Here is a 27,231-nt window from a genome sequence, read left to right as displayed (position 1 = left end):
GTAGAAAATTTTAACAGTAAACATTTGAGTGCTGGCTTTTAAGCTTTCAGCCTGTAGACCAGATCTAGTTCTCCAAAATCAGTCATTCATTCTATGGCCTGTTCTTCCTAGGGATCCTTCAGCTATGAATAGGGATGAGAAAGAGCTGAATAAGCTCTTTTGGCAAGATGCTGCTTCTTTCTTTCTTTCCCACATTTCTTAACCCAGTCGTACATCGGAGCTGGAAATGCATCTACTGTAAAATCAACATTCTAGAAAATCCCATCACATGAAGGTTGTGTGTATGGATTCCTTTCACATGAACCAAAAGAAATCAGTCTCTTCAAAACCAGTACATCTTAATAGGTTGTATTCCTGTCAAATGATGGGAGAAAGAGATACTGTTGTTTTGGTTTCTGTACTGCAGGTGCTTCTGGTGGTTTGAGATACCATGATGTAATCTTCTCATGCTGCTTTAAATGATTGTGGTCTACCCTGTTTAAAAAAAATCCACAACTCCTGTGCCTCACTGTTGGAGAAATGGTATAGCAGATGAAAACATACTGTACTTGAGCAGGAACTAATTGTCAAAACCAACATCTAGCAGTATAGAATAAAGTGTGCTCAGCAGAATTTTTTATATATATGTGTATATATATATACACACACACACTCTCTTAAGAATCAGATAGTACCTTTGCAAGATAATAATGCTACCCAGATGTTCCAGAAACACTACCATGAAGGCATAGGGTACATAATTATTTAGCATGTGTATTTTTTACCTTGTCTTAAGACGCCTTTGTGCAAACATGAGATTCTAACACTGAAACTTCAAACAGATCTCGCTCTGTAAACACTTGAAGTACTAGCCTATATTTAGTCCTTATTAAAATTGAGCAGTATGCTGTTGTGTGAGTAATTCTTTGACATTACTGGGAAGACTTGTAGGGTAATAGCATAAGGACAGAAATGTAAAACTAACCCCAGCTCGCAGTTTTACTAGTTACTGTTTAGCCAATACTCAGGCCAGGACAAGTGTTCAGAAAAAATGAGAATCGGAGCTGTGTTCTGAGGGTGCTGTACTACATGAGAATCCAGCATTGCCCCAGATATTCTCGCCTTAGGATATGTAACCTGTGCCATCCTTACATACAAAGTGGACTTAAGCAGTTGTAGAAACTCATTTGAAGCACGCTGTAAAAGTATTTAGGGGGAGCATGGGATAAAATAGTTTGAAAAAGTGTTGGCTTAGATTGCAGGATAGACTACTTCTTTTTTAAGGACAAATGGGAGGACTGAGATAATTTGCCAAGAATTGTTGACATACAGAGTTACACATCCAGTTGTGATATGAAGTATTTCTTCTAAGATTTCTAAGATTGAAAGATTTCAAGACTAAGGTTTCTTCTTGAAAGTATTGTAACTTGTTGCATGTGTTTGACCCTGTAATGATTTCAGGGTCACGTGTCCACAAAATGCATTTAACTATGAAACTGGCTTTTGTCACTGTAGAACTATATTCAGAACACAGGGTAGGTTGGAGGAGTGTGTCAGGGTTGTTTTTTATTGCTTCATGGGGAAAAACTCTGTAGGAAATAGCCACTTGCTGTCTCCATTACAATTCTGATGATTAACTGTTGTAAAGAAGAAAAGCTAGTGGTTTTTCGAAAGAATTGTCTGTGCACATGTGTTGGCCTTTCATCCCACCTACCTTCACCATGAGGGACCTAAGTAATAGAGTTCTAGGATAAGATAGAGATTGTAATGGACAAGTTGAGTAGAGGGGTGAAATGTTTCAATTTCTATCTAGAAGAATATAGTAACAGAGTAACTTCTATGTGACCTTTGATTCCCCCCCTCCCCGAAAGTCTTGTCATCTTACTCGCGTCTTTCTAAGTGTAAGAATTTTATTTAGGCCATGTAATGCAATTCGGATTTAGGCAGGAAATAGTTTTATTGACAAACTCTTAATTACTGCTTCTTGTATTCAGAAAGATTAAATACAAGTGTGCACGAGTAACTTGGACAGCTTTAAGTCCTTAAGAGGTTTTTTTCTTGAGGCTATATCTAGGAATTAGGATTTTCCGTAGTTGTAAGGAAGAAGGGAAAATAAAATCAGGTGATAAAGTGCTTTTGCATAAAGATACATTTGTAATATCCATACGGAAGGTTACTTCTGTTAGTTATGGAAACTTTGCATTATCCAATATAAGGGTAGTAGTAATGTCATGAGAGGATAGGCTTTTGAAATAACTCTCTTCAATTAATAAAATTTTCAATAGTTTATTCCAGATTATTTTTATTGTTTTAAAATTTTAAACATTTGTGTGTTCTTTGAATGGCAATAAGTACTAAAAATCTGAAAGCTGAAAAGTTCAGGTATAAACTGAGAACCTCATTAAAGTCCCTTCAAGAGTATTATATATGTCTGTTCTTAGGGATTTGCTCAATGAAGGAACATTTCCAGTCTCTGCTTGAAATACTTTGGGCACGTGGAAACAGTTTTAGATTTCATTAAGGTGCTGGCATTGTGTTGAGGACATCAAGTCAATGACAGTCATCTGAGATCTTGGGAGTGTTTCTTCCTGTTGTACTGGTAATGGTCATTCAAATCAAAGAGCTGATTGGAATTTGGACTGCCTCTCTCATCCTAAAATTCTCTTCTCCCCCCCCCCCCCAAGAATGTCTGAAGTGCAAATAACACACCTTCAAAACTTGTGTTAAGTTTTTGTTTGCTTGTGTTGTATCTTAGTTGAAGGTTGATGGTGATTTGAATGCAGTTCTAATATAGTATTTCAAAGCCTATTGTAATATAGCATCACACAACTAAATGATGGTACTGCACACATTTCTGCTGAAACTTATTCTCAAAAATGATGCTGTTTTTTGGCTCAGTTGTTAAATGGAGCATAGCAGGAAAAAATTGTTATTACAGGAATGCAGTAACTAATGGAATGTGCTCTTACGGTGGTTTTTTTTGTGAAATACAGGAGTTGCAATGCATGTTGTGCTTTACCTTGTCATACAAATCAGACATTACACAATAGCTGTGTCTAAAATTGCTTGGAATAGGCTTTTGTTTTAGTATTCTACCTGTTACCTGTAGGCCTTCAGAATTTATAGGCCTGGTTGTATCTGTATTGGTTTTGTGCCTATTAGTAGCAAACCTCTGATGATTTCAAGGAGTAAATAAATGCAGGAGAAACCCTTTGTGAGGAAAAGATAATGATCTGAATCTGACTTGTGAAGAACTAGGTAGGAGTCGAGAACACTTTCCCACTTAATTGCTAGCATAGAAGAGAATGACAGCATTATTTAGGAAAGTTGGGATAGCTTTTAAAATCATATTTATCAAAACCACTATAAATTAGGGTGATATTACACTTTTTAATCTGGTTACATTAATATCTGTTAAATGCAGAGTAAGTAAACTGATCAAGTTTATGAAAGATACCATGGAAGTAGCTAGGGAGCAAAGTTAGATTTGGTCATTCATTAGTATTTTAAAGGCTGCTCTGTTTCGACTTGGCGTCATAAAGTAACATCTTGGTTCATGATCATATAATTTGAGGGTGTCCAAGAGACAGTTTAAGTGACTGCTGTCATGCTAGATTTGTGCTGGAAGTAGTTATAGCTATTAGTGCAGAACTGCCATTTATGTAGCTGCTCTTGAAAGAAAAGAGGCTCTTGCTTATGCAGTCGGACTGTTGTCGCATAGCAACTACTGTGCTGAAAGCTTAAAATCAGATGCTCCCTTGAAGTTCACTATGCCCTAATAATGCTTAATTTATCCGGGCCTTGCACTGCCTTTATCACAGTAGTGAATGTCTTTTATTAGTATACTCAGTAATGTCTGTCATGTACATTTACTTTTCTTTTTTCCCCAAGCTTAGAACTGTGTGGTGTCATGCATTTTTTTAGCCCAATTTCCTGAAGGTTGAGACCTTAATAACATGATTAATCACATTGAACTCTGACTCTCTCAAATTTGGTTCAACCATCATGGCCTTTCGTAATCTGATAGTAGAAGAAAGGCAGGCCTGCCATCCCTCATATGGACAGGCAGTTACGTCTGAGTGGTGGCTGTTCGTTGGCAAGTGAACACGGATGGACCATTTGGCTGGCTGGCATGCCTGTTGCTCCTAATTAATGGTGGCAGAGGAAGCCACAGGTGGATGACGTACGTGGGTATTTAAGAGTCTTGTGGGCAGGCCAGGAAATTGGACAGAGAAGGAAACCAGCTCTAGTGAGAAACAAACTTTTGTTTGCTTAGTTGTTGCATTTGGTAGTCAGTGAACTATCTTATGAAGAAAGTAGACGTGAAAGAAACTGAGGAAGGTACAGAGAATCCTGACCTATATAAATTGCTTTGAAATATACTTTGTATGAAAAATAACATTTTTCCACCCCTTGAAACATGCTAATACATACTGAAGCGTATGTTCTCATTTCTATACTTGACCCTGAGAATGCCAGCATAATTTATCATCATTGTTTTTTCAGTGAGCATGTTTACGTACTTGCCTATGTACAGGGTTTGACTTCAGATGTGCTGTGCTCAAATGTAGACTTTACTGTAAAACTTGCTTATGAAATGTCAGTCTTCAGAGGTGCTGAAGAATCTGCTTCAATAGCTGTTAACTAAATACCTAGCTCAGCCAGGGCTTTGAATTGTTTACGATACCCTATACTTTTTAAAAGTGGGTAAATAACAGCATAGAATCAGTATTTAATACTGTGAGCCTTTGAAAAAAGACCTCATTTTCTGTGTTGATAATTTAGGACCATCTAGATGCCATTTTGAGATGGAACATTTACTAGCACAGAGTTCTTTGTAAAGCATTATGTTGTGTTAACCTTGCAGTAACACATATAGTAACACAGACACGCTGTGTCTCCTGCTTATTTTAATATAGTACTGATATAATCCAGGCCTCTTCCTCCTGCTTAAGTAGTTTGGATATACCAGACCAAAGTAGTCTAGACTGTTTGTATTAACTGACAGGAAGCCTTATACTGTTGGCATTTTATATATAGTATTTTTTGGATCTGTTTTGCAGTTCCTTTCCTAAAGAACAGATTTGGACTTCTGGATAGATATTAAAATGTAGTAGATTGTTACTGCGTAGGGTTACATTAAATATGGTAGGTTTTTAAACAGAGATGATATGCTGAGTAAATTTATTAAGTTCTCTACTTTTAGAATCTATTATGTTAAGGTTATCTTAACTTCTGCATTCATTATGAAATTGTGAGTGATATTTATTGGATTTTATCTAGGTTTAGATTAAAATTAATAAAAAACCCTGTTAAAATACATTGTAAATTTAATTAAAGAAAACTGTTTTCTGTAATGACTATATAAAAGGGTCTTCTGTGTTTAATTGAACAGATTTCTTTCTAGTTGCTTTTTCGGTCAGGATCTTGCAATAAATAGCTGTCATTCCTTCATACTTTCACAATTTACAAACAAAAGGAGGTATTAAACATCTCCTACCTTTTCAGTTCCGAGTTATTTTACTAAGCTCCAGTGAATTAGTCATTGGATGGAAATAGTTGAAAAATGCAAAAGAGGTTATACTGCAGCAGGTTTTTCAGGACTTTGTCAAACAGCAGTTCCAATACTTAATCAGTGACTTCCGTCACTGAATATGTATTTATGCAAGCTATTAAAATAACTTCACTTATAATAAATTTTAGCCCAGTTACAGGTTGCCAGCATTTTATACTTAATTTTACATTCATTTTTTTAAGAAGTGCAAATTAAAAAATATCACTTAATAATGACTATGTGAGAGACTTCAAAGTTTATCCAAATAGAGATGGATTCTGTAATTCTTAGTAAGTAGCTCTTGTGTGAGTCATCTGAAGTGCTATTCTCTACTTGTTGCAGAAACTTGCCCATGATAATTGGTGTTTTTTCTTGTATTAAAGCGTCGTTTTATAACTTTGTGAAATTTGCCTTGTGCTTTTGGAAGTTTAGATGACTTCCATCTTCTTAATGAACTGTTAATGGTTAGCAGCCTTTTCAAAGATGATCTTTGCTTCCCTTTTTTTTTTTTTAAACTTTATTACTTTCTCCAATTAATTACTGTTAGTCCACACACTTTCTTTTCTTGGGAATTATAAAAAGTCTGGAAGGTTAGGAAGTAACATAATGAACAGCAGCAATGGGTTTTTTTCTGTACTCATTCCAGGACACTTAAAGGAGATGGTTACATTATGGGGAAGAGTGCAACTTGCATAAAACACTTAGATTTTAGGCCTGATAAATGTGCACTTTTCATTACAGAAGAAATTCCAACCAAGATATGTTGTCTCTTTCATTTAAAATAGCTGAATACGTGTGCAGTGTATCTAACGTACAATAAATGCAGCTTATGATTGTTAATGCTCATTATGTCTCATTTTGAGTTAAATAAACCAGAAAACTGGCATAAGACCACCAGGAGCTTGAATCCTCCCAGTTGGATTTGCTGTGATAACTTGTAACTTCTGGGGGGTCAAAAGTGGGATCCTAAGTTGGAGTGAGCGTGATAATGGTTATGTAAATACATGTTGTGGTCATGCTGCTGTAGTTGTGGTAGTCCAAGGGCACGGGTGAGAAGTTTGTAGGTAGAGATAACATCTTGTACTAGACCAGCTAATATAGTTATAATAGATGTACTTTTGGGTGCACAAGCCCCTTGTCAGGTCTTGAAAAGAAGCAGTACGATTGAAAGCAGTAAAGCAAATTTTGAAGAATTGCTCCAAGTTTCAGTAGAGGCTGGTCAAAAAGACCATCTAGAAGAAGATACGGTATTTGGAGCAGGGGAGGATGCTAATGAGAAGTGATAATGCTCAGCTCCTCTGGGGAACAGGAAGACACTGTAAAATTCATGTTAGCCATGTGGGCATCAAAAAGGAGACATTACAGTGTACCATAAACCCAAAATAAAAGTTTGATAGCTTTTTTTAGTGTTTTATACACTTGACAGCTGAGGTGCTTTATACCTCCCTCTTAAGGATCTGGTCTGAAGTTAGTCTTTGAATAGCAGTCTCTTAAGACATGCTAGTAATGCATTCTGTGAATAATAAAACATGCTCTTGGTGTCCAGGTTCATGTAGTGATTTACTTTTGCTTGGCTAACTTTCCCAAATGCATCCGGTACACTGGATGAAACATTCTAGGGGCTTCAGGGGTCTTGATCTTGTACTGGGAGGAATATATATTGTAATTGTGGTGATGTGTTCCCGGGTCTTTATTAGTCAGGGAAAATCTGCATCTGTTCAGTAGATAGTCTGTGGTCAATTGACTTCTCATTTCAGTGAAGTTGGTGAAGACGAGGAAGTTGTTTGGGAATTAGGTGGGATGGTTTTGGAAAAATGCCTTTAATAATTTTAATGCTTAATACCTGGTAACATAAATGTTTAGGTTTTTTGTAGTAAAGCTACCTTTTATTATTTGGTTTCGGTTAGAAGTTCAAAGGAATCTCTTACATTTTATCTAAAGCTATATTACCTGTATGTGTGTTTGTTACAGTAATTTAGCTAATGACTTCACAAAATGCTTATATTTGTGGTTTAGGTAATTTTCAGTCTACTTAGTAAGGTTACTGAACATCTGAAGGAAGTAAACATAAATCAGCTGTTACCTTCCCCTTTTTTCTTGTTGATGCTTACAAATGGAAAAATATATGGGTGTTAGGTAGAAGACTTGATTTAAATGAATATAAATTGTTCTATTGAGAGCCCTCTTCAGAGATTTTTTTCTCTTCAGAATTTTGACTAAAAGGTTGTGAGTAGCCTCACATCATGGTTGATCTGCGTTTGGACAATACATAATATCTACAAATGGAGTATTTATGTTCTCTAATGAAGTTAGAATGCCAGAGCTATTGTGGAAACTAGAAACAGTACCACTTTTTTGAAAACCTTCCTTTTTTGGTTAACTTTATTGTTGTATAGATAATATTTGTAATTGTACAGAAAATATGTGATCTTCCAAAAGTACACTAACACTCTTTAAAGCGGTATTTTGATTATGTCAATTTACTCTTTACATGTAATTAAAATAAGTAAATATTCTGTAAATGTTCTGTGGAATGTGATGAAAAGCTCTAGCTTTTTCTGGAAAACTCTTAAACCTCCAAAACCACCAAGTACTTAAGAGGTAGGTGGACAAGTTTGTATGTCCCTTAACTAGTGATCAATTTCTGATTTTCTTTATTTTTGAGGCTTCATTTATACTGCATTCTGTTGCCAGACGTTCCCATTGATACTGAGATGTTCCCATAAAATCCAGTCAGTCCAAGTCACCTGACATTGTTAAACTTTAACACTGATGTAGTATCTAAAATTATTTTAATTGGATATGGTCCAACTACTCTTCCAGTCCCTGTGGTGGTACCTGTGTAAAAAGAAACAACAAAAACCCTCAAGATGTGTGCTGTGGTCTCCTAGGGAACTACATATCTTTGTTCTTGATGTAAGATGAAAATAGGTTTAATTCCCCTGGCAAAGACTTAAGATTTTTATAAAATGCCATTTGAGGCTTTTGATCCTCTGTAAGTAATAATAACTTGACTTAATCAGAGAAAATGTGTTGTAGAATGTTTATATATAAAATTTTGGAAAATTATTTGGACGTGTGCTTGCTAAATGGTTAGGGATCATGTCTAAAATTCTTGAAATGGAGACAAATCACTTAATGAATTACAAGAAATAGAAATTGGGGTAGAACTGATTAGATCCATTGCACTTGTGAAAGCAACTTGTATGTTTGGCAGACTGTCATGAATGCATTTATTGAAAGAGACAGTACTGCCTTATAGTAAAATATTTTAAATTTTACACAGTTTAAGTGAGGATTTCTTCTAGCTGCCTTTTCTCTTAGGACAGGTGTTTTAGCTCATGGGAAATGTCTTCAAAAAGACCAGATATCTAATATCTGTGTTTAAATATGTCTATAAATTTGTCGATTTAAACAGAATCCTGAGGCTTGGGACTATCACTGTTCATCACCTACTTCGGTAAATTATGTTGGCTGTGGCCTCTTAGCTTGAATCAAGTGAGTCCAGAATGGTGCAGGCAGGTGGTAGAGCATAGATATATTTTGCCAGTATGTCCTTTCTGTTCAGTTTCCTCTTATTTTTGATCATATCCACAGAGTTAAATGTTCAAACTTCATCTTTTAAATAAATGCAGATGAATAATATGTTTTGAAGGAACTTCTTAAAATGCTAAACATGTTTATATAATACTACATACATGTTTATTTCTAGGAGAAGGAGCTACAGCTGAAATTTCCTCACCTTTTGTGATTCTGTCTATATGTACTCTAGTAGTACTGGTAATACTGCTTGCAAACTGTGTCTCCTGCTGTAAAGACCCTGAGATAGATTTCAAGGTAAGAATCTGAAGTTACAAATGTATATACAGGTGGTATTCTTAGCTGCATTCTGGTATCCAGAATACTTACTTGATTATTTGTGCTAATACTCTGCAGTTATTGACACTTCAGTGTCACTGTACATTCTCTCCTGAAATAGCCAGCAACCGTATTTCTACATACTGTGAAGTCTTGTTGCAACCATTTATTTTAAGTACTGGGTCCATGCTGCAGTAGAGATCTTTAATGTCTTTTCAAAATCATTACTAGCTATCAGGATCAGTAGTAAAAGTATATCCTTGAGACAATTTTTCTGTAAAGAATCTTTCTGTTGTTTTTCTGTGTATTCTTTTGATTTGTTTTTCTTAGTCTGCTGACAGGGTTTAAGACACTCCTGTCAAATAAGAATACTGAAGATTCATATCAACTGTAGCAAAACTCTTGAGGAGGAATTGTTATCATCAGAGAACAGTTACTTTCGAACATCAGTTATCGGTGTTCCTAAAATTGAGTTTTGCTCTCATTTCTAAATGGAGAATATTTGGCCTCGGCAGTTCATGGTAATTCATTCAAAGCCGGGGATAGCATTTAAAGTAAAAAAACCCCAAAACCCCAAACAAAACAAAACCCCACTTTTTGTTAAAAGCAATACTTGATACTTTAATATCTTTAACTCAGTAATAAATTGAAAATAAGGAATAGAAAACTAAAAATCTGTCACTGTCCTTGGAAAAAAGCTAAGCCTCCTTAACATTGCTCGTTCAAACTAAAAGAAATGTATTAGTGCTAGCTTTAAGACAAAGATCAGCTTGTTTACTAAGATTCTTTTTTTGCAGGAATTTGAAGATAACTTTGATGATGAAATAGATTTTACACCTCCAGCAGAAGATACTCCATCTGTTCAGTCTCCAGCAGAAGTGTTTACTCTTTCAGTTCCCAATATTGCTTTACCATCTCCATCCCAGTTTCCATCTCGTACAGGTAAAATACTGGGTTTTAATCAAAAAACAAGAGTAGGCAATTTCAGTGTCAAAAATGGAGTGTAGTTGATTATGTTTGACTTTACTGTAACAAATTAATTGTTACAAACTTACATAAACTGAGTAAATATATTTTGTAGAGTATAGGATAAAATGTGAAATATTACTTCAAAAATGTTAACTTATGGCAGGGTGCCACATAAGGTAGCTTAAGAGAATGAAACTAGCTTAAATAGACCTCTCTAGAGTACTTTCATTATGCCCCTATATACATAAAGGGTTTGAAGTACTCTAGGATGTTAGTGACTTCTGCTGTTTAGTGGTTTTCTTCATGGCTAAGCTGTCATTGGATTTTAGCCATTAGTCTTAAATGGAAGCAAGAGTGAATCTCTTACTTGACAGCAGTGCTACTGTTTCAGCTGCATCACTTTTGTAATGTCACTGTAGACTTTTCATGCTGTAAATGTGATATTGGTAAGACAAAGCATTAGATTTCTTTACCCTGTGTGAAAGGTTTTTTGGAATGTATTCTTTAAAATACAATTTTTGTGAAGGGAAACTTAAGCGTCTTAAATATTACAAGCATAGTTTAGCATAAAGTAGTTGTTCTCATATACTTCACATAATTTTTACATATATTGCTTGTGTTGCTTAATCATTAGATGTTCAGGGAAGCTTCTAGTAATATTTTCATACCTACAAATTTCAAGAAACTGTCAGTGTGCCTTTAATACAAAAGAAATGTTACTCCTCAATGTTTTAATGAGTGAGGGAAAATTATCTGTGAAAAATTATTTTCTGTCAGCTCTTCTACGTTGCCATAATAGTTAAAACTACTTTCTGTCACTAGAAGTTACTTTTCCAGAAGTAAGGCAGTATACTTGAGTAAGGTACACTGGTAAAAATGTAGTTGTCCTGATACAGCCTTCTCTGTGCTTAGGAGCACATCGACAATATATTATACAGCTATGGCTGTTCCAGTAAAATAATACTGGTGTAAATGTGGTTTATGGAAATAAAAATATGGGCTAGAAGTCTCAGTCAGACAAGTAGCGATGATGGAAAGTTTTTGTGTACATGTATTTATTAGTGTTCCTAACCAATTAGGCAGCAGAGGGATAAACACTGCTGAACTTCTTCTATAGTATAGAGTCTGCCATTGTTACTGTCCATCCTCTGCCAAGATCTGGGTCTTGTTTTCTATCCTTTCCCTCTCTGGGCTCTTTACGTGAAGTATTTTTAGTCAGAAAATGTCCTCCTTCCAGATGGTAGCTATAAGTAGGGCAGTTGGGCTGAAGAATAAAGCAGTCAAACCCTTTCTCTTAAAATGGTAACTCTCTCTCTAACTATAAATGTACAAGCAATGAGTGTTGTCTTGCGTTTTCTAATTTTATTTACATAGGAAACTTTTGTAAGTATGTTATTTGCTCTACCCAGCTACAGGGTATGATACACTTTTATATTGGAATTAGAACTCAGCGTTTTTGCTTTCTTACTGAATGTGTTAAAAAATTAAAAGTTTACATTTCATAAGGAGAATCACTGTGTTTTTGTAGGGGTGTGTGCTAGTATGGTTTAGAAGCTGGAGTTGAGAAAAATTTCACGAGTGTTATTGTCACAACATTACCTTCATGCTTTATGTATGTCTAACTAGGTTTTGTTGCTTGGTCTGAATGTATGCACCTAATTGGGAATAAATATTGTAGGAGCTTGCATTATTTCCTCAACAGTTGATAACTTTGGCCATCTGAGTGGCTTGATACGTGTTACATTTGTTTCGTTGTGTGTGACAGATGGATCAAAGTCTCAAGTTGCACGTCAGAGTCTAAACTACATCCAGGAAATTGGAAATGGCTGGTTTGGAAAGGTGAGAAGTTATCTTTTAATATTGTACTGCAGTTTCAGTCTTATTCTTAACTGACTAGGCTACTGTATTTCCTTTAAAATGGTACTCTTAAAAAAAAAAAAAAGCAATAGCATAAGGAAAACTGAAGTTGAAATTAGATGTTTCGTTGCATGTACTTTTTAGCTGTAATCACAGCATTAATCAGTGCTTCTTTAATTTACACGTAGTTTCTTACCAGAGTTACTTACTAGGTAGACATTTCACTTCTGTGGATTTGAATTAATACATTCCTGTTATTACCAATTCTTTCTGGGAAAAAATCTTAAGTAAATAAGTGGTCTTCACTAGAAAACATGTTTTCTGAAAGTTGATGTGTAGATCAGTTGTCAAGATTTATTAAGTATGGGTGTTTAATTGTCAAAGTTCTGCATGCGTTGACAAAAAAGGCCAGAAAATCTTTCTTACAGCATGTTTTTAGCTCTTGTTTTTCTTTGCAGGGAAACTCCAAAACTTTTTTCCCTCTGATTAAGACACAATGGTTATCTTTTTTTCAGGTTCTGCTTGGAGAGATCTACACAGGCACCAGTGTAGCAAGGGTAATAGTGAAGGAGTTGAAGGCAAGTGCAGGTCCCAAGGAGCAAGAACAGTTCTTAAGAAATGGAGAACCATATTAGTAAGTAACGTTTCACAGCTTGGTCAACTTATACACTTCATACTACTGCATATGAATTACGGACATTTCTTTTGTTCAGTGTTATTGTCTCTACTTGCTGTCCCTTATAACTGAAATGCTTGTCTTCAAAAAGTGAAATGCGGTCAATCCAAAGTGAGCAAAAGTTGAGTTTGCTTAGAAATAAAAATAAGCTTTTTGCTTAAATGTGTTTGGTAGTTATTGTTCATGACTGGAAAACACACTTGGTTTGGTTTATCAGATTTTCTTCTACAGCTGTTTGGAACAAACTCCTGATGTTGCAAACTAACCTTATGCCTAATTACTTGCCTCAGAGAACTGAGGTTTAACTCCTGTACTTGGCTTTCCTGTTAGAAGCAGGGGAACTGGCAACATTTTGTCTGTTATCAGATAGACATTAACTTCTTTAAAGTTCCCTTTTTAAAAAAAATTAAATGCAACATAGTGATAAAAACTAATTTTGTTCAGGTAGCTTGCAAGGAGGCTTGTGCACCACCCCCCCCACCCCACCCCCAAATTACGCTAACTTCAGTCCAGTAGTACTCTACAATCAAGAAATCATTGATCTGACTGGAAGTGCCAATAAAACAGGATTGTTTGGTGTTCTCTTCCTCTTGTGTTGTGCTTGGAGGATACTCGCTTCTAGGAGTTGAGTCTTTGTATACTAGAAAGGAATTTGGTATATTAAAGGGAGTGTAATTTCTCTTCCTGTGTTTTGGGAATAGTGAGAATTCTCTGAAGAGCTAACTGCCACAAGTTAATGGCTTTTGTAGGTGACTGGAAAAGAGGCATATTGTAGTTCACTAGACATACCTCATAATGTGGTTTACCTTGCTTGAATATGCTACAAGTGAGTGGTCATAGAGAGTTTTCTATTCTTAATGCTTTCTAATGTCCTAGTTATATTTGCATTTAGGCTTAAATTGTTGGCAGTTGTCAGAAGCAGAAATCTCATGCCTTCTGCTGCATTGGCACAAGTGTTTTTGAAGGAATTTCGAAAAAGTAACTGATCTGGCTGGGAACTAACCTGGCTAAAAAAAGATTTAGCTTTTAGCCAGATCGGTTCCTTGGTGTAGTTCACAAACCGGTTGCATGCACTTATTTTTGGTATAAGGGATGGTGGGAGGATGGGTGTGACTTTCTTGTGGCAGTGCTGGCTTTTGTGGTTTTGAGATCCTCTGAGTTTCAGCTGCTCTCAATGATATGCTGCAGCAATACAAAGGAGATACAAAGGTGCAAACGGAATCTGTGGATTTGGATACTTGCACCTTCTGTTCGTGCCGCCCCGCCGCCAATGTTATGTGTTGAAACTTCTGGTAGGGATTTCAGTGTGTTGTGTTATACTGCAAATAATGTATACTGTGATCTTTCTGGCTTTAACTGTATCTTTTTCACTCCAGCATTCTTCAGCATCCAAATGTTCTCCAGTGTATTGGGCAGTGTGTGGAAGCCATTCCTTATCTCCTAGTTTTTGAGTTCTGTGACTTGGTAAGTGCACTTATACAGAAGGCTGCAGTTGTTTTTCCATTGGTGTAAATTGTATGTAGTGTATTTACTGCCCTTCACTCATGAAATGATTCTTTTTCTTTCTGGGAAGATTTTTGAATAACCAGAATTTCAGAAGACAGACTTTTTTTGGTTTAGAGACAGACCACAAGTGTAACTTTTTGTTTATATTCTTTTCAATTCATCATGTAAATTGTAGGTGCTTGTGGAATGTTCTGAAGAGGAAAATAGCTGTTCTTTCTTTGATAACGGAATTACTAGTCTCTTTCAGTCTGCCTACATCATGTAACAGGGAGCTTGGAAGGGAAAGGAGGTCATAGAAGGAAGTTTTTTATTGCAGTCTAGTATCACATGCACATGCTCACATCACATCCTAAAATCAATTTGCTGTCTGTGCAACCTTAATGTGCTTTTATTGCCATTTCTATGAGAATGTTAACTGAGGAAAGAGAATTTCCTCCCTTCTGCCTCCCCCCCTCCAGAGTGCCCAAATTTTACCCATGCTGTGCAGCTTTGGGCTGAAATGCAATGGTGGGCTCACTTGCAGAATCAGTAATGTGTATTCTAATAGCTAGAATTTTCAGTATCATCTTATTCTCTTCCTGATACTTTCTGTTACTGTATTCTTCTTTTCCCTACTTATACTTCTTTTCTTTCCCTTCATCGCCCCTCCCTGCCCTGGCCCCAAGCAACTGCCTTATGCTTCCTGAACACCAAAAGAAATGCTAAGAGCACAGTGAAGGGTGTTCTCCCTGCTTTCTGCTCTGCTATTAGCGCCACAAAGGCCATTGAAGATGGGAAGGATAGTCACACAAAAACCTTACTCAGCCACTGCATTCCTGGGCATGTGTTGGAATTTACATGAATGTTGTGAGGAAGCAGGTGGTATGCATGTATAAAACTTTGAACTGTGCCCAGTATACACAGAGTCTTCAGAGACTAGAATTTGGATATGGCCATGGATCCATGGTCTGGAAAGACTTGAATTGCTTTATTGTAGCATAACACATTATTAAAAACCAAACAAACCCAGAACTCCAGGTAGCTATCTAAACGTTGGCTCAATAGTCGCTTTTAAAGTTTGTGCTCTAGATATCATTTAAAGCAGAGTTCCTTGGAAAATATTGTCCTGGTTTCGGCTGGGATAGAGTTAATTTTCTTCTTAGTAGCTGGTACAGTGCTGTGCTTTGGATTTAGTGTGAGAATACTGTTGATAACATGTTGATGTTTTAGTTGTCGCTCAGTAGCGCTTATCCTAAGTTAAGGATTTTCAGTTTCCCATGCTCTGCCAGCAAGCAGGTGTGCAAGAAGCTGGGAGGGAGCACGGCGGGGCAGCTGACCTGAACTAGCCAAAGGGGTATTCCATACCATGGAACGTCATGCTCAGTATATAAATGGGGGAGGGGGGAGTTGGCCGGGAGGGGTGGATCGCTGCTGGGGCATCGGTCAGCGGGTGGTGAGCAATTGCATTGTGCATTGCTGCTTTTTTTTTTCCCTTGAGTTTTATTTCTTTTTTTTCCTTTTTTTGTTATATTCCTTTTCATTACTATTATTATTATATTTCATTATTATTATTGTTAGTATTATATTTTACTTTAGTTATTAAACCGTTCTTACCTCAACCCACGAGTTTTACCTTTTTTTCCCCAATTCTCCTCCCCATCCCATTGGGAGGGGGGAGGAGTGAGGGCGCAGCTGTGTGGTACCTAGCTGCTGGCTGGGCTTAACCCATGACAAGTGTCAAGACAGAAATGAACTCAGAAGTGTGCGTATGTTATTAAGAAATAAGTCTTTCAGAAGTAAGATAGTTTGCATTTATGAAGTTCAGCAAGATCCTTTTTTACCAGCTTCACTACTACAGAATTTTCCTTTAAACTCAGGTGCACAAATATGGTTCTAGTTGCATCAGTTGCCTGAAGCAATTTAAATGAGTTAACATGAACTTCTGAGTTTTCTTGAGAAACATCAGTTAATCTGTGACCTTAAATAACTATATTTTTCATTACTGCTCTTTTGCTCAAATTTATTAACTGTGGTAAATTAATGAGGCAGAAGTACTGATAAAATAATTCTTTTCTAAATGGAAGAAACGCCTGAACTTTTTAAGTGACTAATCAAAGTGAAATGTTCCGGTTTTGCTAAGAATTAAAAAGTAGGTGCCTGATGTTAACCATATAATGGTTTTTATAGTTTTTCAGTATGTAGAAATAGAATACTTCTTACCAATTTTTTTATCTGCTACTCAGACTGGAGGTTCTTTAAAAGGACCCTTGCAAGAGAATTGCATTTTGTAGAGTCTAACAGATACACATCCAAATCAGATTCAGTTCCTGCCATGTTTTTAAATAGTTATGCTATTTAATCCACCTTTGAATTTGAAGATGGAGTAACTTTTAAAGATTGCCCTACTTTAAATATACGGGGGGAAAAAATAATATCCTTGTTTGATACCTGATGATTAATGCAGAAATTGTCATGATCCTGCAGAGTAATCTGGAAAGGATTTTACTTAAGGGGATAAAATAGATTTTTACTTTAACTAGGGGCAGTAAGCTTGACAGCCAAAGTGGTAGTTTTATAAATTGGAATATAGTTAAGTAATTTCTTTGGAATGGAAATAAATGTCTGTGCTGACTTCTATTCCAGGTGAACTAAAACTTGTTTTTGGAAAATTATATATTATAGTGAGTTAAACATTACTTTCATACTGAAAGTCTGGCTCACTTAAAGAGCTCTTACTTGGTAGAGCTGAGTATCTCCTAGACATCATAGTATTTTATTCACTGTGCACACAGATACACAGGGATAAGGCAGACAAAATAGTGTTCACTCGAATAGTTTTATGCAGAGATTGAGACGAGTGCAGTAAGTTAGCTCAGTATTGCTGTATGTCACTAATTCTTGTAGTCCCAGGGCCTAGTGTGGGAGGTAGCAATATTGCAGGGAGGGGAGAGAGACATGAAGAAGGGAGAAATGTGAAGGAAGCCAGACGGCACCATTTGGAATAGAAGGTATGGCTAGATAGCTTTTTTTAGTAGACAGGTTTTTAGTGGAGTGTCAGTAGGCTGATGTTCTAGAAGCTGCTTTTTATCACTGTGGATGGGATGGCAGTTACTTTGATTATTTCAGGCTGTTACTAAGTGATCTCAAAAGCTGGTAGCTTCTTTTGTACTTTTTTTTTCTGAAATTGGGTAAATCGGAGGGTATGGAGGTGCTTCCAAACCACACAAGTGTCTGATTCTTCAGCAGAAAGACCACAGGGACAGACGCAGTTGAAGTGGTTGACTAAAGGTTCTAGTGTCTGTGGTGACTACATATTGTTCAAATGGGGAGGATGAGAAACATGTTCCTGTTTTGCTAGCAGTAATATAATGCTATGCTAAAGCTCTTTACCTTGTGTTACTGGTGTTGTATATGTATATACAACAAAGAATAAACTTGCTTTAATCCCTTGTACTTATGTGATTAAGAGTTTGATAGTTAAGAAAAAAGGTGGCAGATGTGTCAACTGTGTTGGATAGGAAATTTAAATGTCTTCAGATGACAAATTCTTTTGAGGCTCTTATGGCAATGCAGGCCTCATTTTGCAAGTTTGGCATATTAAGTAATGAAAAATGTGGCTATTCTACTGACCAACACAGTCTAGAGGGTACAGCAGTTATTGTCGTCGCACTCATTCAAATTCATAGCCTATCGCAGCATGTCCCCCTTTTGCAACTTCTCTTACTGGGATTCGTGGCCTTTTTAGGGGCACTTGACCTTGTCTTGGCTGCTTAGGCAGCCCTGTTGGATTATCAGTTCCCAGGCTCCTTGGCACTGAAAGGTCTTGATCAGAGGCACTGGAAACTGTAGTGCAGAGATACCAGAGCTAACTGTCACGGTAGCAATGCTGAATGTCATGCAGGCTAGCTTACTTATTTTCTTGGTGGTATAAACTACTTGTACATTTCTGTTACTCGAGATTGCTTGGTTGTGTATGCAGTAACTGTATTTGCTAACATTTAGCCTATTTTATAATGTAATCCAAGTTGCTCTATGTCCCTTGCTTTGCAGAGCTGGGCAAGAAGCAGGAGAGGTCAGTTGCACATAAGTGATTTAAGATTTTAAATCCTAATTTTCCTTTGCCTGTGTTAAAATTGTTTAAAAAAATTGTAAATATAAAAAGAAATGCTCAACAAGTCCTTACACCCTCTCCAGCCCATTAGTTTGCTTAGTATGTTGGTGCAGTCTTCTATGAATAGTTAACTGTTCACTGTTAAACATTGTAGAATGATGCCAGCTTAAAAATAGTGGTAGCTGGCTTATTAACTTTAATATATTACTCAGTTGTGTGTGGCCAGCATTTTGTCAGCACAGCAAATCCTCTAACGGATTGACATAATTCATGAGTAAAGGAAAGTTATTCAAATGTGAAAGTAGCGTATGTATTGTGAGGCTGATTTGCCTATCAAATTCTTACAGAAATTCTTCAATTCTTGCAATTCCCTGAGCAGATGAGATCAGCAGGATGCAGTATTTGCCTGGAATGCCCTGTAGCTTGCTTTAGGGATGTTGCTGTTAGTGGAAGGTGCCTGCCTCCAGTGGTTGGTTCTTTCTTTTGTTTGGGCTTTTTCTAATTACTGCCAGTTGCAAACATTATCCTCAAATCAAAAAAGAATCTTTGCAATGAAAACTTCTTAACCAAAGAGTTCAACAAATCTGCTTAATAATCATAGTCAATATCGATATGAGGCAAATAGTAGATGTATCAGTGGTGTGTGGTTTAAAAAAAAGGGGTGGGGATTTGATAATTCATGACAACTTCAGAAATCCCGTCTGTTGGGTTCAAAGACTCTTTGTGCTCTCAGAACTGTTTAATATTTCTTAAACTTACGTATGCCTAAACAACTTTCTGATGGTATAGGTGCTCTATACCATACACCAGTTTCAGGTGTTTTAATGATAATGACCGCAGATACTTACACTGCGAAGCAACGTTGGAGGGGGGAGGCAGGGGTGTTACTTTTAGTTGTCTAAAAACTTCAAAAGGGGCAATTATGTGGTATTGTGTGACATGGCAGGTAGCTTTCCAACTTGGTAGAAAGTGTTCAATAGACATAATATGGTAACCTCTTTACACTTCTAAAACGCTATCATCAGTAGGGTTTTAAAAAGTGTAAAGTTTAAAAAGTCATGTCAGGTATTTGGGTGTTCATATGAACCAAATGCAGAATTTGCACAAACAAGAAAACTGCTGAAGAGTACTGCATGTAAATATGCCCCTGACTTCTGGCTGTTACAGAGAAAAAGCATATTAAGACTTACTGACAAAGACGGCTGAACTGATCCTTACTGGAACTGAGAAGGATGGGAGGAAAGGCATAATTTAGTTCTTCATGGAGTCCCAGGAGAGGAGGGAAGAGGCAGAGTGGTAGAGGAGGTTGGAGAGAAAGTGGAGCCTTCCTCAAGCAAGATTATTGAGCTTTTTATATTTAGGTGTCTGCAGTGAATTTTACAGAACTGTGTTTATTCAGATATGTGTAACCTCCTTTGATATTTACTGTGTTAAAAAGGCTGTCTGATAAAGGGCCATTTTGTGGCTGATAAAATAGTATGAGAATAGTATTGATGTATTGCTACTGTCTGCTTGTTGGCAGGGAAGCATCATAGGATAACTCAGGCTAGCAAGGAGCTTAGGAGGTCTCCACGCCAACCTCCTGCTCAAAGTAGTGTCAACCTGAGGTCAGACCAGATTTCTCAGGGCTTTGTCCAGTTGCATCCTGAAAACATCCAAGGACGGAAACTGCTCGGTCTCTCTGAGCAACCTGTGCTTCTGCTCCAGGACCCTCACGTGGAAAACAGTTTTCCTTATACTCAGTCTGAACTTCTTGTGTTTCAACTCATGCTTGTTGTCTTTCATCCTCCCTCCATGCTCCACAGTGAAGAGCCTGGCTCAGTCTTTAATAACTTCATGCATACTGGACAGCTGCTATCAGGTGCTCCCAAAGTCTTCCTTTCTCCAGGCTGAATGAGCCCAGTTCGCTCAGCCTCTCCTCGTGGTGAAATGCTCTGACTCCCTGACTGTCTTGATGGCCCTCTACTGAACTTGTTCCAGTTTGTTGTCTGTCTTGTTTTGGGGCAGCCAATACTGAATGCAGGATCTAAATGGGGTCTAACAAGTGCTGAGTAGAAGGGGATAACATGTTCCCTTGGTCTACTGGCTATGGTCCTGTTTATGCAGCCCAGGGGGCTGCTTGCAGTCTTTGCTGCCAGGGCCACAGGTGGTTGATGTTCAGCTTGCTGTCTACCAAGATCGCCAGGTGCTTTCCTGCAGAGTTGCTGCCCAGCTGGTCAGTCCTCAGTTTGTATTGGTGCAAGGGGTTTTTCCTTCCCAGGTGCAAGACTTTGCATTTGTCCTTCTGGAGTTTCATAAGGTTCCTGTTGGACTCTTCTTTCAGCCTGTCCAGGTCCCTCTGAATGGCAGTCCAGCACTTGAGTGTATTCATTGGTTCCCCCCAGTTTGGTATAAGCAACATCCTTTTAAAGCAATACCAGAAAAACCTGTTTTATATTTTTAACCTTGATTATAGCCTTAATTAAAATAGAGTGGGAAGATAGAACCAGTATGTTTCAAGGTGCTGGATTTAATAAAAGTTGTATTTCCTACAAAAATGTGTGCCTACATGAATTATTTAGCAAATAAGGGATGCCACACAGCACTGCTGTTACTAATTTAAGAATTAAAAAGTAATTCCTTGGTGTGTTTCAGGCATCCTAGGAACTTAATCCACCTGGGACAAACCCTAAGTAACCAGTTGCTGTTTTAATGAATGACAACAATTTTGGAGAGTTCGACTTTCTTCATGTGCTTGCTGCCACCTAGAGTCAGTTAAGCTCGGTGGTTTGTACTTGCTTATATTCGTTAGGCTGTGCAGTTGGGAACCTGGGTGTGTTACGGACACTTTGTTTCGTAGTTCTTTTGGAACTCTGCTCTGGTAAATCTGCTCTGGCAAGGTGGGGGTGTGTGTGTGTGTGTTCATATATAATGTTTATACATATATACATGAGCCAGTATGATATTAAAGCTCTAATTGTAAGTCAGAAGAATCTTTTGGGAAACATTTTTAAAAACATAATTCTGTAGGATGCAAATATGTAAATGTTACCTAATTAGTAGCTAAAAACAGGATAAAGAGAATGTAATGAAGGCTTCTACAACATTAAACAGTATTAGAAGTTACGCGTGCTTTCTTACAAGGTGGTATAGCCACTTGCAGCATAAGTAGTACATATAAAGCAGATTAAGATAGAATAGCTGCTTGTGTGTACTGTAGAATCTATTCATGTTTTAAAAAATTAAAGTGAAGTTGTTTTGCATAGCAGTAGTGTCTGCTTTTAAGTAGACTGTCCCATTGCTTCTTATTTTATTAAATATAACCCAGGTTTCTGACTGTCCAGCCAGTTGTCTCACTATCACCGCACTGTTAGATTTTAATGCACCACACAGACATCTGCTGCTTGAACTAATAGAATTGTAAATTGTCATCCTCAATTAACCATGTTAAGGAGGAATGAGATGCTTCAGTTATAGCTCCATAATGTACATGAGCACCAGAGGATCAGAAAGTTTAGTGATCTTCAGTCTTTTCTGAACATCAGAGCGCTTTTTAGCCAGTGCAAAGACTGCCTTCTTGTCTGGTCAATCTCAAGACTTCCCTTCAGTCTCCTTCCTGGCCCAAGATTTAGGCAGACAGTGGACATGGACAGTTAGAGCCCAGAATGTTACGCTGGTGAAACAAGTTGTGATGTAGTATGTTGTGCAGTCTCAATACAAAAATACATTCTGAAATAATTTGCTAAACTTACAGAAAGTCTATATTTTAAATAACAAAAATATAGGAGTGCTAGGTTAGAAGTCCAACTGTGAAAGCAGGAACAATAATGGCATGAGAAACTTGTTCTCTTCTCTTGCTTGGATTCACTTACTATAGTCTTCCTTTTCCTGAATGTTGGACAACTTTCATTTTTTTCCCCTCTATTTCAAAGCTGTTCCTTTTTTAGTAATTTGTGGAGTGCTTCTATGGGCTCATTAATTATGTGGCTGTTGCTCAGCATTGCCTAGGTTCAGTAAAACTGCTGCCATCCTCTGAATTCTTTGGCTGGAGTGGGATGTATTACCGTGCTTTTTAGATCTAAAGCTCTGGTGAGCTGGCAGTGTCTGAAACCCTTTTCTCTGGTCTTTCCCTCCCATCCCCTTGCAAATTCCAGACAGTCAGCTTTGCTGATTTGGAGCACTTGAAAACTCATCTCATTTAAAAACAGAAGCTCATCAAACTCTGTTTTTTAATGGAAAGTATTATTGTATGACAGTTAGGTTTTATGTGGCAGTCTGATCTAGGATGTTAATTACTAAATTATTTGATTAAAAACCCTTAAAAGGACAATACCGTATGCCTTAGATGACTTCTGTAAGAATCCTTATGGAGACTGGAAACTTGAGGACGTTTTTTTATTAACCACGTTTGTGCTTAATAAGTAATGTGGTTAGTTGGTTCTTCATTAAATATTTTTCAGATTCAACCAACATACAAGGCTGATAAGTATTTTCAACTTCTTTTACAGGGTGACCTAAAAACTTATATCTGCAATGAGCAGGAACACATTAAAGGAGATTCACAAATAATGCTGCTACAGAGAATGGCGTGCGAGATTGCTGCTGGACTTGCTGTAATGCATAAACATAATTTCGTGCATAGGTATGCTTTCCAGATAAATTGCTTTTAGTTATGATGCACTCTAAAATTTATGTAGATATTTTCACTAAAATCTGTGGGTATTGAAGATAGTGTTTTAACAAACTTCCGTCTAACTTACATATCCTAAGTCATGAAGGTGTGATGCTTATGAAGATGCTAATTCAGCTGCAGTGGTGTGGTGTTACAGCTCCCACCTGGCTGAAAGCTGATCACCTACTTTTTAGGTTTGCAGCCCATAGAACACAACCTACTGCTAAGCCAATCCAGAAGATGTAGTTGTTTGATTAATTCTTGGCCAAGTTAAATTTGTTTTGTTTATTGTGGGCGGAGGATGTTAGAATTTTGTTAGAATGAATCTTACCTGCTGTCTATTTTTAATAGATTATAGCAATTTAGAACTTCCGTTTGGTAATCTGTTGCCTTTGTTACTAAAAATGGAAAAAAAAAAAAAACCCGCTGCCTTTCTAATGCAGTAAGGGAGAAGCTGACTTCAGATGAAAAACCTGACTGAAGCAGGAGTTCTCTCACTGAATTGTTGTTCATGTAACCTTTTAATCTTCAGTAATGGAGGTAGTCAGATTTAGAAGAAATCATAATGGGAGAAAAATTTTGTTTTAATCAGGAGGGAAAAATGCTACATTTCTTTTTAATTAAAGTTCATGCAGTCAATACTGAAAGAATGGCAGTAGTTGTAAAAGGCTGGCAGAAAATGTATTCATGAAACTAATGGCTCAGAAATATGCCAAAATTAATTTTTTTAGCTTTAAATGTGTCGTGTGCCAAAACCAGCACAAAATGAAAAAGTGTTAAGGAACTGGAAGACATCAACCTTAGACTTGTAACGACTGAAATATTAAAGAGTACTTGCTCCCCAAACATGGCTTATCTTGTGATACCCAAGGTTTCATCAGGTAGTTTACTTTACTGTGGTTTTATGTTGGGTCAGTCTGTTCTCTGCTGTAGAAAGAGCACTTGCGTCATCCCTTTCAGCGAGTTAGGAACTTGTGCACATCTTGCTACTTAGAGAAAGCAGGGACCTTGTGTTCAGGGGGAAGCTGAACTATCAAACCGAAGTCTTAAAAGGTGCAGGTGTAGAACAACAGCAAAACCCTGAGAAGACCCCAAAGCCTGGACTCGGCTGGTGGGCAGAGCTATTCTTTTAACCTGTTTAACAATTTCAAATAGTCATTTGAAGTCATTTGAAGGTAGTACCAATTGTACCTGTCAAACTGAGTGATCACTGTTTCTTGTATTGCAGCAGCATGGCTCTGTAGGTATTAAATTTAACAGTACATTTTCAGTGAAATACAGTTAAACTTGATGAATAATTACTCTGTGGATCTGCAAAATTCTCATTGCAAATGTTTACTTCTAGCAACACTATCCTGATGCTGTCAGAGTAAGTGGTAAAGCTCCAGCATCAGTGATTTTGTTGTTAGTGGTAAATTCAAGCAGCCAAAATTTTATTTTCTCTTCCAGGATATTTATTTAAATAGTATAAAACAAGTTGGAAAGCTTTGGGGCATACTTGAGGGTTACAAATGTGTTTCTGACCTGTGTAGTTCAATGGAACTGGAAAGGAAAACATTTTCTTCTTTCTTTGAAGTAGGGAAACTGTGTGGCTTTCGGACTGTTTGTACTTCAGAGACTTTTTTTTAAGCCACACAGAAGCAATAACAGAGTTCTTCCAGTGCACTTAATTGCCTGGTACCCTTCTGTGAAACTGAGAAGCAAAATATTTGAGCAATTAGTCTGCTGAGCTCTTTGCTGTCACAGCTACAGTTCCATAGTAAGCATGCAGCTTCATTAAACTTGCATAAATTTCTGAGTTTGCACGATGTGTTTTCTAAAACAGCTTCTTGGTATTATTATGGCAGCACTGCTGGCTAGAAGTACTTGTGGTCTGATTTATGGTGGAAACTGGAAACAACTTCTGTGTGTATTCAAGAGCTTTTTGATTTATTAAAGGACTTTTATAAAATACATTACTTTTTCTGATGGTCTTTTTCAAAGACTATCTGTAGTTCTAGTTCATGTGTAATGTATGGTTTTGTTATTTAGAGGAAGTTAACTGTAGGTGTAAGAAATTATTAGTTGCTTAGTATCATATTGTCAATTATTAAGTATTTAAACCTGATCTGAATTGTTGATAGATTTTGCTTATGACAATTAATGCAAGACATGCAATGATAGGTGTTAGGTGAAGAGGGACCTACATCACTCTAGCATGTGAACAGCCCAAGTAATCTACATCATAGGATTATTGGTAGAATGAAATAATTGTATATAAACTCTGTGTGTAGTTTGAATGCTTAAGAGTATACTTCACTACTTGAGAGAAGTGACTACATTTTTAACTTTTTTATAAAGGACAGCATAATAGTCCAGGGGTTTTTGTATAAAATCTTTAAATGCGATTGCCTTGTCACTATGTTTAGTTTTCTTTGGATTCCAGAACACAGGTTCTGCTCAATTGTGTGGCTTTAAATTGATTCTCTTTTGAAAATGTGGGAGGGCCTAAGAGCAATCATATGCTTGTGGCCACGAAACAAATCTTCTCCAATAAGTGTATTGTAAGGAGAGACCCTGTCAGTGTGTGGTGTTTCTGAAAGTGATGAGTGTTTATATAGAACCATGGTGTCTACAGTATTCCAGTGAGATGTGGGATCAATTGTTGGCTTGTATAGGTTCTAAAACTTAATGGAAATGTAAGCAACAGGAGAACTATCTTAACATTTAGTTTGGATCAAAATTGTATTTTTTGAATTTATCTCCCCACTTACTGTGCCTGGGTTTGCATTATGAGTTGATCTTTTGGAGTGCATGGACTGGTTTAATTTCGTCCAAAGAGAATCAGAAAGGTAGCTCCAGGAGCGTGCCTTTCTTGCATCTAGCTTGCTTCAGCCTTTAGTAGGATTTAGGTCTATGGGATCAAACTACAGCTCATGCAAATAAAATCGTTGATGTGTATATAGTGTGGGTATTGAATCCTTAGCACTGTTGTTTCATATTACTGATCTGCTCCTATTATGGCCTGCTACTGTAACCTATAACTGCGTAACTCTTTGATTTATTTATTTTAGAATTTTGTTGGCTTTTTGTTTGATACTTTAAGCTGTGGCCTGACTGTTCTAAGTGGTGTCACTTCTGTTAACCTACTTGTCTTAATTTGCATTGAAGACTTCTTGATTTGGTCTCATTATTTATTTGTTTGCTTTTTCAGTGACTTGGCCTTACGGAATTGCTTTCTTACATCCGATTTAAATGTCAAAGTAGGAGATTATGGTATAGGCTTCAGTAGGTACAAGGTAAGTTAATCTAGTCATGTACCACTTTTTTTTAAAGGATTTGGGGCCTAAGGTTACAACAAGCATACTTCAAAGTTACAAACTGATACTAGATTGTCCTTTATTTGAATAATGGACTTTCAAAGTGTAACTGCAAGTAACTGTAGTAAGCTCATGTAACAGAATAGATGATCTTTCTAGAGATGAGTGGAATTTATGCTTGTAGAAGGAAGCGTCTGCTTAAATCTTATCTTTTTTAGGTCCTATTTACAGTAGTCCTAAAATATGCACAAATTCATTTTAATGTTTTAAGAAAGGAAAAATTCAATCAAATTTCTTAATGAAAATGTTTAAAAATAAATATATCAAGAAAGTGAAAAATTCAGGGCATTAATTAAAAATGTTTTCTGAGTACCAAACCTTAAACAAGAAGTTGGCATTCAGTTTTCCTACTATGCAGTGAACAGTGAATGCCTTTCCTCTATAGCCTTATTATCTGCTACTTGGGGAAAATGGGATTAATTTTTTTAATTCTGATTTTTTGCATAGCGATCACATAAAACCATATTAAGGAAAGGACTGTCAACTTCTGGAAGTTGGTCCAATGTTTCTTCAGTCTTTTTCTGTTTTTATCAATTATTTAGGAGGATTATATTGAGACAGATGAGAAGAAACTTGTTCCTCTCCGATGGACTGCACCTGAGTTAGTAACAAGTTTTCAAGACAGACTGTTATCAGCAGAGCAAAATAAATACAGTAACATATGGTATGTAGTAGGCTTTAAAATATTTTCAATGAGATCTGTGAACATATTTTCAAATGTTACACAAAGGA

At 36.9% G+C, this 27,231-nt stretch overlaps 1 protein-coding gene across 1 annotated transcript in view; it reads left to right on the top strand.

Annotated features, from left to right (window-relative positions):
• LMTK2 (lemur tyrosine kinase 2) overlaps positions 1-27,231 on the top strand; it is a 45,987-nt gene that overhangs the window by 5,876 nt on the left and 12,880 nt on the right. The window contains exons 3-10 of the mRNA XM_050906190.1: positions 9,246-9,370; positions 10,189-10,333; positions 12,126-12,199; positions 12,733-12,851; positions 14,270-14,357; positions 22,977-23,110; positions 26,334-26,418; positions 27,042-27,163. Of these exons, the coding sequence (XP_050762147.1) occupies positions 9,246-9,370; positions 10,189-10,333; positions 12,126-12,199; positions 12,733-12,851; positions 14,270-14,357; positions 22,977-23,110; positions 26,334-26,418; positions 27,042-27,163 (892 nt within the window). The remainder of the gene's footprint in view (positions 1-9,245; positions 9,371-10,188; positions 10,334-12,125; positions 12,200-12,732; positions 12,852-14,269; positions 14,358-22,976; positions 23,111-26,333; positions 26,419-27,041; positions 27,164-27,231) is intronic.

The sequence above is a fragment of the Gymnogyps californianus genome, chromosome 15 (genome assembly GCF_018139145.2).
Source record: "Gymnogyps californianus isolate 813 chromosome 15, ASM1813914v2, whole genome shotgun sequence".
Lineage (NCBI taxonomy): Eukaryota > Metazoa > Chordata > Aves > Accipitriformes > Cathartidae > Gymnogyps > Gymnogyps californianus.
This window is presented reverse-complemented; position numbering and strand designations above follow the sequence as displayed.